An 11,992-nucleotide genomic window follows, 5' to 3' on the forward strand; every position below is an offset into this window, starting at 1 on the left:
TGGCCCAGCCCAGGCTTGACCATTATAGCCATTTGAGGAGTGAACCAGTGGATGGAAGATCTCGTTCCCTCTTTTTCTACCCCTCTCTCTTTGTCACTATACCTTTCAAATAAATAAGATAAATCTTGTTTTAAAAATTCTTTAAGCATTTCATTTCAAACTACATAAATAGCCACTAGAACAATAAAAACTTTTTAAAAAGTTGCCTCAAGGACACAAGTCTGGAAATAGGGAGGACCGGGTGGACGATGTTATTTTTTGTTATAAATTCTTCTGTATCAGTGAGTTTTTAAAATCATACATCTGCATTACTTTACTGAGAGCTTAACTTTCAAAAAGAAATCTTAGGAAGTTAACCAGGGTGACTTATTCCTAGCACATTAACTCAGAGCACAGTAAGAGTATTTATTCTTAGTATAGTGACAGTAATACAATAATGTATATGAAGAACATGTGATAGCCTGTAAAATGGGGGGGGGGGGGTCTCTTCAAGAATCTGGTCTTGGGGCTGGCACCGTGGCAGAGTTGGTTAAGCCTCTGCCTGTGGTGCCTGCATCCCATTTGTGCACTGGTTCGAGTCTCAGATGCTCCTCTTCCAATCCAGCTCTCTTCTGAAGGCCGGGGAAAGCAGTGGAAGATGGCCCAAGTACTTGGGCCCCTGCACCCATGTGGGAGACTTGGAGGAAGCTCCTGGCTCCTGGCTTCTGATCAGCCCAGCTCTGGCCATTGCTACCATTTGGGGTGTGAGCCAGCAGAGAGAAGACCTCTCTGTCAGTCTGTCTGTCTGTCTGTCTGTCTCTCTCTCTTTTTCTCTCTCTGTCTTTCTGTGGTCTGCCTCTCAAATAAATAACTAAATAAATCTTAAAAAAAAAAAAAAAGGCTCTGTTCTCCTGAGCAGATAGTTTCCATTCGCATTACAGCAAAATCCATTTAAAATCTCGTGAACCTACTGTCATTTATAGCTACCTCCAAATTGTGTAGAATTATGAGCCTGGACTAGAAGGAGAGAAAATTGAAAATAATTCAAGTTGTTGGTTGAAAGGATTAGAAAACAATGCTGTTGTTTTTATCCTAACCTTTTCTCTCTCTCTTTTTTTTTTTTTAAAAGATTTATTTATTTATTTGAGAGGCAGAGCCACAGAGAGAGAGAGAGAGAGAGAGAGAGAGAGAGGTGTCTTCCATTCAATGGTTCACTTCCCAATGGCCGCAAAGGCTGGAGCTGTGCTGATTGAAAGCCAGGAGCCAGGAGCTTCTTCTGGGTCTCCCACACAGATACAGGGGCCCAAATACTTGGGCCATCTTCTTCTGCTTTCCCAGGCCCTAGCAGAGAGCTGGATTGGAAGTGGAGCAGCCGGGACTCGAACCGGCACCCATATGGAATGGTGGCACTGCAGGTGGCGGCTTTACCCGCTACGCCACAGTACCTGCCCTGTAACCTTTTCTTAATGTGAGTTGCTGTAAATAATTTTAGAAGCCCTAACTTATTTTTAAGTGTCTTATTTTTAAGTGACTTATTTTTAAGTCACTTCCACATTTTAACATTTTTTATTTAATGTTGTTTTCTTCAGCTTTTAGATCCTGCAGTTTGATGACAATGGATGATCATAGTACAAATTAAAGGGAATACTCTGTTTCCTTTAGGATCACCTGTATTATCATATTATCACATCAAAAACCATGATAGGTTGAATAGAAAGAATACTGTATTTTTGACAAAATCTGTCGTAAGTTAAAAACAAAGATCTGGTGAGGGAGATTTTGCAAATCCATGATTATAAATTGTGTGCCGTTTTCTCCAGTGCCTAGGCATGTGAAACTCCATAGAGTCAGGTCAGGGCCTGTTTTAATCTATGGTATTGTCACTGTCACCAGCAACAATGCCAGGGGCAGCAAGTTTCAATTCCAGGCTTCCACAAAAAAGCTGTCAGTAGGCATCGCCTGGCCCCTGGTGAAGTCCCTGTCACAAACCTTTATCTGAAGTCCTCTCCTCCCTTCCGTCCCATACCCGTGTCTACACCTTCCCGGTATCTATTACAGGGGCTGAGATGAAAACTGGGTTCCAGGCTTCTCTCTTTCAGTTACTGAGTGACCTTGGGAAAGTCATTTGACCTCTTTGAGCCTCAGGCTTCCAATCCATAGAGTGGGAATATCAGTGCAAAGCTTTGTTGGTGAGAATAAACACATCACCTGCTACATGGGTGTCACTGAGGGATGTTACACAAAAGACTGGGGATATTTTAAGCTACACCAGGCTCAGCACCTCTGTGAGTGCCACACCACTGCCTGGAACTGGCCAGCAAGGAAGCCCGGGACACCTGGCACCTGGTAACATGGCTCCTGCTGCTTTCCAACAGCTGTTCATGAAAACTGGGTTCTTAGTATACATCCTGAAGCCTCTGTGACTCCTTATTTAGGGAAAATGTAAAATCACCCCACATAGGACCAACTCGAGACCCCTGGCTAGAGCTGCTGCTCAGGGAATTTACTGCAGGAGCCAGAAGGATTTTGTTTTTGTTTTTGTTTTTGTTTTTCTTCACAACATCAGAATTTATCAATCCAAACAACAGGAGCTATTTAATATGGACGTTCTAAAGTGTTGTTCATCTTAAATTTTTCTATTTAGAAAATAAACTCGAATGTTCATGAGCCCTAAATGACACAATAGGAAGTACACAAATTTCCATAGAAAATTCCTACCAAATATGGTAAACCTGAACCTGATCATAAGGCAACAATCAGACAAATCTGGAATGTGGAATGAACACTGGCCAAGATGTCCATCCATGGGCACAAAGAAAACAAACAGAGGACATTTCTTAGATTGAAAGATAATAGGAGCAGGCAATTGGTCTTGTGGTTAAGCCACCAGTTAGGACACCCATATTCCGTAAGAGTTCAATGCCTGCCTCTGGCTCCTAATTCCAGCTTCCTGCTAATGTGGACTCTGGAAGGCAGCAGTTGAGGGCTCAAATATTTGAATGGTTGCCACCCACCCAGGAAACCTGGATTGAGTTTCTGGCTCCTGGCTTTAACTCAGCTAAGTCTTAGCTTAGCAGATATTTGAAGAATGAAACGGGTTGGGAATTCTCTCTATTTTGCTCTGTCAAATGAATATTTTAAAAAAGATACTAAAGAAGTATGACAATTAGTTGCAATGTGTGACCTTGATTGATCCTCAGATTGAAAAAAAATATATACAAAACATTCGGGAAAAAGGAAAATTTGAATGTGATATATATAAAATTTGTAATTACAGTATTAGTTTTTAGGTATGAAAATGATGTTATAAGGGAAATGATAAAGTGATGATGTTATAAAGTAAAATGTCTTTATTCTTTTTTTAAAAAAGATTTATTTATGTATTTGAAAGGCAGAGTTACACAGAGAGAGAGAGAGGTCTTCCATCCACTGGTACACTCCCCAGATGGCTGCAACAGCTGGAGCTGGACAGATCTGAAACCAGGAACCTGGAGCCAGGAGCTTCTTCCTGGTCTCCCATGCAGGTGCAGGGGCCCAAGAACTTGGGCCATCTTCTACTGCTTTCCCAGGCCATAGCAGAGAGCTGGATTGGAAGTGGAGCAACTGGGACTTGAACTGGCACCCATATGGCATGCCAGCGCTGCAGGCCAGGGCTTTAACCTGCTGTGCCCCAGTGCCGGCCCCAAAGCCTTTATCCTTAAAGTATGCCAAATTAAAACACTAAAGAGGAAATTGAATGAAGTGTCATGTTTGCAACTTTTTTTCAAGTGGCTTAGCAAAATTGTGTGTGTGTGTGTGTGTTGTAAAATTATCTGTGAATGGTATACAGACAGGTGCTCATTGTGCTATTCTTTGGACATCTCTGTAGGTCTGGAAAACCTGGTAATAATGCTAATAATAAAATTGAAGAAATTACAAGCTCCTCTTAAAAGATCATATTAAGGAGAGTGCTGCTTTCACAAGAGGAATCATCTTTGTGGTCTTGGCGTCAGCTGTCTGGGAAGCAGTTTTATGGCAGCCTGTCATGGAATCTTATACTAAAGTGCCCCTTGATGACTCTTATTATACTTCTTCTCACGGCAAATTACGCGTTGATCAATTTTCTTGGCTGCTTGTGCTTTCATCCATTCCTTAAGCATATGATTCTCTGGGGTAACACAGAATCTTCTGCGCCCGAAATAAAGGCTGTTAAGAAGAGAAGAAAAAAGTGTCACCATTAGCTAATACAAATAAATAAAATCCTAATGACTTACAAGCAGTTCCTACCTTTGGATACTGTATTCTTTTTTATTTATTTATTTTTTTAAAGATTTATTTATTTATTTGAAAGACAGAGAGAGAGAGAGAGGTTCACTTCCTAGATGGCCAGAGCTATGTCGATCCAAAGCCAGGAGCCAGGAGCTTCTTCTGGTCTCCCACAAAGATTCAGGGACCAAGAACTTGGGTCATCTTCTGCTGCTTTATCAGGCCATAGCAGAGAGCTGGATTGGAAGCGGAACAACCGGGACTCTAAGCGGCGCCCAAATGGGATGCTGCCCTTCAGGAGGTGGCTTTATATGCTACGACACAGCGCTGGTCCCCTGGACACTGTATTCTTAGAGACTGAATTCTTTTTTCTTTTTTTTTAAAGATAGAGTTAGAGAGGGAGAGAAAGAAGGGGGTGGGGGAGTGAAAAAGGAAGAGAGACAGAGACAGAGAACAGAGAGAGAGTCTTTCACTGCTGATTCACTCCCCAAATGGCCAGAACAGCTAGAGCCCTAATGAATGACCTTGGAGTAGGTTCAGAACCAAGAGATTGGGTTCACATCCCTTTTCTGCTAGTCTCTAGTTATGTGGCACCAGTGACCTAGGACTCGGGCACAACTCTCTTCCGTATGTGATGCCTTCCTCCCAGCATTGCTGTCAGAATCCAGATTTGATAAATACCCGTGCAGTTCAGGTTTTAGAGCACCTATAGAACTGTTTCCATAACTCAATAGGGATGGGGTGGGAGGTGGAGGGAGTTCACCGCGAACCAACACCCAGAAGCAAATCAGAGAGGGCATTTGTGATTGGATTGCATGTGACCTTTGTGACAAGTGCACTCCAGAGAGTAATAATGACAGCAAGCCATATACTTGTCTGGAAAGAGTTACAGTGAACGCCATGAACAGAGTCACCTTCTGTTTGGGGTTTGCTTTTCCACTCAGACTCTCCCTTGTTTTGTTTAGGAAGGTCGTGAGCATTTGCTGGAATGAGGGCATTAGTCCAATCACAGCACTGTGGGGAAGGTGCTGGTTGAAGGGGCTGGAGGGCTACTGTGGGGTTCAGGACATCCCTGAACAGAGATTGTGCATTTACTCCAGGGAGCCCGGGGCCCAAAGAACAGACTCTTCCCTCTGTTGTTTGGAAAATTATCTGCGTGTTGTTCACTGTGTGGATTCAGATATTCCTTCCAAAAAGCACTCACGCAACAGCATCCAAGTCACAGTTCCCATCAGCTCTCTGCAGGTGACATGTATGAACCATCTTCAGAAGCCTTCTGGAAAGGTGTGGTGAAACCTCAGTGCAGCAGCTGGAGGCAAAGGGCAGTATGGCTAAAAGAAGAAAAAAAAAAAGAGGAAATCTCAAATCTTTTTTTTTAATTTAATAAATGTAAATTTACAAAGTACAACTTTTGCATTGTTGTGGCTTTTTCCCCCATAACCTCCCTCCCTCAAACAACCATCCCATCTCCCACTCCCTCTCTCATCCCACTCTTCATCAAGATTCATTTTCAATTATCTTTATACACAGAAGATCAACTTAGTATAAACTAAGCAGATTTCAACAGACTGCACCCACACAACCGAGTTTGTAGAAAACTGGCACGGCTTTCCTCTTTAGTGCTTCACTTTAGCAAGTGGCCCTTACTGAGGGCTTCATGAAGCAGACCTGGGCAAAACATGCCTTTACATTCTGAAACTCAAACTGGGAGATAAAATGAATTTGGGCAAAGCCACAAAACCAGAGAGATGGAAAAGCTGTGCACAGTGCTGCTTTGCGGTTCCTTCCTTCCTTCCTTCCTTCCTTCCTTCCTTCCTTCCTTCCTTCCTTCCTTCCTTTCGTTCTTTCTTTCCATTAGAGAGCTTCTTCCATGTCTCCCACATGGGTGCAGGGACCCAAGGACTTGGGCCATCTTCTGCTGCCTTCCCAGCCTATAACAGCTGGATTGGAAGTGGAGCAGCCAGGACTTGAACTGGCACCCATATGGAATGCTGGCACTGTGGCTTTACCCGCTGCACCACAGCGCCCTCCCTGACAATACACTCTTGAGCAATCACTGAATCAAAGAAGAAATCAAAAGGGAAACCAGAAAATATCTCAAGAGAGACTGGCATTGTGGCACAGCCAGTTAAGCTGCTGCTTTGGACACCGGTATCAAATCACAATGCCAATTCAAGTCCTGGCTGCTCTGCTTCTGGTCCGGCTGACTGTTAATTTGTCTGGGAAGGCAACAGATGGCTCAAGTGCTTCTGTCTCTGCCACTCATGTAGGAAACTAGGATGGACTTAAAGCTCATGGATTCTGCCTGGCCTAGCCATGGAAGTTGCAGCTGTGTGTGTGTGTGTGTGTCTCCCTTTCTGTAACTCTGCCTTTCAAATAAATAAATCTTTAAAAAAAGAAGGTTAGTTGTTGCCAGAGGTTGCAGGGTTTAGGAAGAGCATTAGAGAGAGTGGGGAGTGATGGCTCATCGGTATGGGATCACTTTTCGGTTTGATGAAAATGTGTTGTGGTTAGTTGTGATGGTTGAACAATTCTGTAAATTTATTGAGCATACCTGAATTCTGTACTTTTTTTTTTTTTACAGGCAGAGTGGATAGTGAGAGAGAGAGACAGAGAGAAAGGTCTTCCTTTTTGCCGTTGGTTCACCCTCCAATGGCCACCGCGGCTGGTGCACCGCGCTGATCCAAAGCTGGGAGCCGGGTGCTTCTCCTGGTCTCCCATGCAGGTGCAGGGCCCAAGCACTTGGGCCATCCTCCTCTGCACTCCTGGGCTACAGCAGAGAGCTGGCCTGGAAGAGGGGCAACTGGGACAGAATCTGGCGCCCCGACCGGGACTAGAACCCGGTGTGCCGGCGCCACTAGGCAGAGGATTAGCCTGTTGAGCCCCGGCCCCGGCACTGAATTCTGTCCTTTTAAATGGTGAATTTAGGGGCAGGCATTTGGCCTAGCAGTTAAGGATGCCACTTGGGACTCCCACATCCCATGGCCAAGTGCCTAAGTTCAAGTCCCATCTCTGTTCCTTTTGCTTCATCCCAGTTAATAGTTTATGCAGCATGGGAGAGGAGGGGCAGGAGGTGTTCCTGGTATCACAGGGACTACACAGCCGGTTGGGTGGAGTCCCTGGTCCAGCTTATGAAATCTTGGCTGCCCACACGGCCACAGTGGCGCGAGCACCCTTCGCCACCATCACCCGGAGGAGCCGCGCCCCTGTCACCCAGCCAGGGGGTGCCCAGCACCAGATCTGCCCTACCGTGGCTGCTCTGCCTAGAGCTGTAGGAAAAATCGCTTGTGCATCTAACTCTTAAGGTTTTTGACTGACAGATCAATTTTTGATGCAGGCGAGCTAGAGTCTAGCACAGTTGTTGGCATTGTGTCTGATTTTTTCTTCTGATTCTGTCCCTTTTTGTAATGTATCACTTGTTATACAGATATTCCTTGATCTACCATGGAGTTATGTCCCAATAACCCATGGTAACTTGAACTTATCATAAATTGAAAATGCATTTAATATACCTAACCTCCCTAACATCACAGCTTAGCAGCACAGCTCATGGTAGTAGTGGTGGGGAATGTCCAGACCGCAAAATCATTTGCTCCAGCCCTGTGAAGGCAACTGCAGGTGGGACTTGAATTTGATAAATCTGGGGCCAGTGCTGTGGCGCAGCAAGTTAACACCCTGGCCTGAAGCATCAGTATCCCATATGGGCACTGGTTCCAGAACCAGCTGCTCCACTTTCGATCCAGCTCGCGGCTATGGCCTGGGAAAGTGGTAGAAGATAGCCCAAGTCCTTGGGCTTCTGCACCTGCCTGGGGGGCCTGGAGGAAGCTCCTGGCTCCTGGCTTCGGATTGGTGCAGTCCCTGCTGTTGCAGCCAATGGGGAGTGAACCAGCGGATGGAAGATCTTTATATCCCTTTGTCTCTCTGTAACTCTGCTTTTCAAATAAATAAATAAATCTTTAAAAAAATAAAATTTGTTGGTAAAATTTATCTGTTCTTGTGGCTTTTTGCCTATAGCACGTTTTGCTTGAATTAACATTGCTGCACTAACATTTTGGTTAGTATTTGTTAGTTTTACTTTTTCCGTTCTCCTTAATTTGGATTTAAAAAATTCGTTCTTTTTTTTTCTTGCTTTTTATCCTATCCTTCTCCTGACTTGTAAGTTTCCTGTGTTTATTTTTAAATATTTTCTTCTGAAAAATTAGGCTGGGTCAGATCAAGAAAACTTTTTTGCAAAAATATCTACAATGTCTAACACAAGGAGATGTATTTCTTCTAGGGACAATTCCTGTGACAATATCTCACAAGTCCCTGCAGCTCTACTTCCAATCCAGCTTCCTGCTAATGTGTCTGAGAAGGCAGTGGAGGATGGCCCAAGTCCTTAAGCCACTGCACCCACTTGGGAGATCAGGATGGAGTTCTTGGCTCCTGGCTTTCGCCTGGCCCAGCCTTGGCTGTTGCAGGAATTTGGGGAGTGAACCAGCAGATAGAAGATTGATTTCTCTGTCTTATTCTCTGCTTTTGTGTCTCCTTCTCTTTCTGTCTCTCTGCCTTTAATTTTTTAAGTTAACATTGTCATTTTAAATAGGTCAATACATTACTCAAATTTGAGAAAAATTCTTGTTGTGTTACATTGCTTCTCTAGAAATAGCAAACATTTTTCATATGTACATTATAGATGTTAAACCAAAAGTCTTGGCCGGCGCCACGGCTCACTAGGTGCCGGCACCCCAGGTTCTAGTCTCAGTTGGGGCACCGGTTCTGTCCCGGTTGCTCCTCTTCCAGTCCAGCTCTCTGATGTGGCCCGGGAAGGCAGTGGAGGATGGCCCAAGTGCTTGGGCCCTGCACCCGCATGGGAGAGCAGGGAGAAGCACCTGGCTCCTGGCTTCAGATCGGCGCAGCGCACCAGCCATAGCGGCCATTTGAGGGGTGAACCAACGGAAAAGGAAGACCTTTCTCTCTCTCTCTCTCTCTCTCTCTCTCTCTCTCTCTCTCTCTCTCTCTCACTGTCTAACTCTGCCTGTCAAAACAAAACAAAACAAAACAAAAAAACCTAAAAGTCTTGAAACTGAGGAATCTCTAAAATAAAACAGTTTGTTGAGCTTTTAGAAATGCTAATCAGAAAAGGGCTGGGTCCCAGGACAGGTTTCCACAACTTAGCTGCAAGCTTAGAGAGCAGCTGGAAATGTATTCACTGGCCCCAGACCTAAGAGGGTTTCTATAATAACAGTTTGGTGAAGGAAATATAAATTGTTTATATTGTGATAGATAAAAAGAGCAGGATAGTGCAAATTTACGGAGTGAATCAGAGGATGGAAGATCTCTCTCTGTATCTTCCTCTCTGTGTAACTCCGCCTTTCAAATAAATAAATAAACAACAACAACAAAAAGAGGAACACAATTGCCTTCCATCTCCATCTTCAAATCTCATCATCTGTCTTGGGGATGAGGGGAAGAAAAGTAAAGAATGTAACTGCAGCTGAATAGATGCCCACTGCAAGATAAGGTCTGCCCCTCAGGCCCATTCAAATTCCAAAGAATCATACTGAAAGCTAATTGTGTCTATAATTTCTGTCCTTTTTATTCATTCTCCTAAAATCCATTTACAATCACTCAGAATTTCCTGTGTTCTCCATTCTCTCTGCTGTAGAAGAAGGGTATGTGAGCTTCTAAACTACATTGGTTTGCTGGATAATCATACTCCCGAGATGTTGCTGTGTGCCCCTTTTGCACATTAGTAAATTTGTATGTACTTTGTTCTATTTACTCTGTCATGTCAGTTCATTCCAGTGAATCTTCAAAAGTTAGAGGTGAAATTTCCCATTACCCCTCCTGTAGATTGTCATCAGGAAGACAATGTGGGACCTGATGAAGCAAAATCTCCCAACTTTTGTCTGGCAGGCACAGTAGAACTTTAGTATGAATGTACAGTGGAAAACAGCCAGGCACTTCTTCTCTGAGAGAATGCAAAGTGGCAGATGACACCGGTATACTGTGGGAAACTAGAGGCCCTGGGTGCCCTGTAACAGGAGGCCACGGTGGCATCCAGGGCCACAGGGACCAAGCAATTAATACGAGACAGCAAACTTCAGAGAAAGAAGACTGATGTGCTGCTAGTGGAACCATGGTTTTCAGATTAGCTTTTTTAAAAGAAGTTTTAATGTCTAATTTGTGTAAGTCCATATGAGTGTGTGCATGTGAAATCTCTGTTTTTAAATGATAGCTCAGTTTCTTAAAAAGCAGACCAAATAAAATTTATATTCTGCCTCTGCACTTAGAGATCTATTCAGGGTAGAACACAAGAAAAGATGGCATCAGCCAAGTATTGTTGAGCACCTCCATTTAGGGTTTCCCTAATGCAGTAGTGAGTGCTGCTGTAGAGCAGAGTCTGTCCAGTGCAGATTCAGTTACAGTCTCCCAGTTGTGTGCTAGAAACTCACAATTTAAATTCTCTCAGATCTAATTTGCATGATTTAATTCTTTCATCCTGCTCTCTTTTAAAAATCGAACTGAATCTTCAGGTAGGTATCCACAGGACTGATTTTGCTTGGGAAATTGCAGCTTACTTAGCCAGTACCTCTTGGTCCAGTCTCTTTTCCCCCAGGAGGGCACATACTTGTGTTCAGACATTTAGCAGGTTGGGCACTGGGAACACATATGAATAACAGGCATTATGCCTACATACGGCTATGTATTCTGTCATCAGAGAAGGAAATGCCACTCCAAGTTGCACTTATGTGGAAAGACTTCATTTTCCATTTGGCAAATTATCTGTTGCAAGGAGGTTCATTCCTGAAATTCCTCAGAGATCTAGAGTTTAAATTTATATCATTGTCTTGTAGGTAATCAGAAATCATTGAAAATTCCTGCCTGAAGACATAAAGAGCTCTGCCCCAACCCACTCCTTCAAGACTGATTTGGGAGTCACCCCCTCCACTGGAGGCCTGAACGGCCAGTGCCCCACTCACCTTCTGAGGGTTGAAGAGCCACACAGGTAGCCAAGGCCACCAGGAAGAGTCCTGCGCACTGCATTCCTGCCTGCTCCGCTGGCTCTGACAGTACCGCAGGTGAGGCTGCCAAAGCAGGAAATGAAGCTAAGGTGTCCTTGGGAGCAGATATAGAGCTCAGAGGAAAAGGAAGCCAGGTAGCCCCGCCCTGGGAAGTGCTCAGGGCATCCTTTCTCGTGGGGCTTAAGACCAGCCTCCTGCTGACTTGTCAAGCTCCTGACTTGGGTTGGTGCTGTCTGGCATCAGGGGACTCAGTGGCTCTGACAGCGTGAGGTCTTGTGAGTTGGGTTATGCATTAGAATGTTGGGAACCATTTTAAAAACTAGCAATCTACGTGAATACACTTATAAACCAGCGTTCTGTGGTAGGGAACCATTGTTTGAATTTTGTAGCAGCTTCCTATGGGATTGTGATGGACATTGATTAAAAACCATTGCTAAAGGAATCAGATTCTTCATAGTGGCTTGTTGAAACCACAGGTTTCTGGGGACAAGTGTAACAAGTATAAAGTATCATCTCTGTGGAAAGATATGAAGGAACTCAGCACGACTCTACTCTTGGTTTGAAGCCAGAATATTTCCAGTGACTTTCTAGATTAAGTATGAGGTAAGACAGGTAGGGGCAGTGCCTATAGAAAGGAACTCTAGAGCAGTAGAGCCCTACTTCTAGTTCGGCTTTGCAGCTAATCAGTTGTGTGAATAAAGCCAGGAGTTACAGTGAAGGCCCCTGCATTCTAAGCCCATCTTGTCCGCTACTTAGGCTAT

At 44.2% G+C, this 11,992-nt stretch overlaps 1 protein-coding gene across 1 annotated transcript; it reads right to left on the reverse strand.

Moving 5' to 3' along the window:
• Positions 1 to 3,969: 3,969 nt before the first annotated feature.
• On the reverse strand, positions 3,970 to 11,253 carry LOC133774217 (C-C motif chemokine 28-like). Its single transcript, XM_062211867.1, has 3 exons — positions 11,190 to 11,253; positions 5,429 to 5,555; positions 3,970 to 4,164 (listed from the first exon to the last, which is right to left on the reverse strand). The coding sequence occupies exons 1-3, from the start codon at positions 11,251 to 11,253 to the stop codon at positions 4,017 to 4,019; spliced, it is 339 nt and encodes a 112-aa protein (XP_062067851.1). The 3' UTR covers positions 3,970 to 4,016.
• Positions 11,254 to 11,992: the final 739 nt, after the last annotated feature.

This window comes from Lepus europaeus, chromosome 15, assembly GCF_033115175.1.
Source record: "Lepus europaeus isolate LE1 chromosome 15, mLepTim1.pri, whole genome shotgun sequence".
NCBI lineage: Eukaryota > Metazoa > Chordata > Mammalia > Lagomorpha > Leporidae > Lepus > Lepus europaeus.

Coding starts and splice junctions, on each gene's coding strand:
- LOC133774217 (XM_062211867.1), bottom strand. CDS start 11,253: ATGCAGTGCGCAGGACTCTTCCTGGTGGCCTTGGCTACCTGTGTGGCT. Junction 5,556..11,189: donor GGCTCTTCAACCCTCAGAAG/GTGAGTGGGGCA, acceptor TTCTTCTTTTAG/CCATACTGCCCTTTGCCTCC. Junction 4,165..5,428: donor TGTGACTTGGATGCTGTTGC/GTGAGTGCTTTT, acceptor TCTTCTTAACAG/CCTTTATTTCGGGCGCAGAA.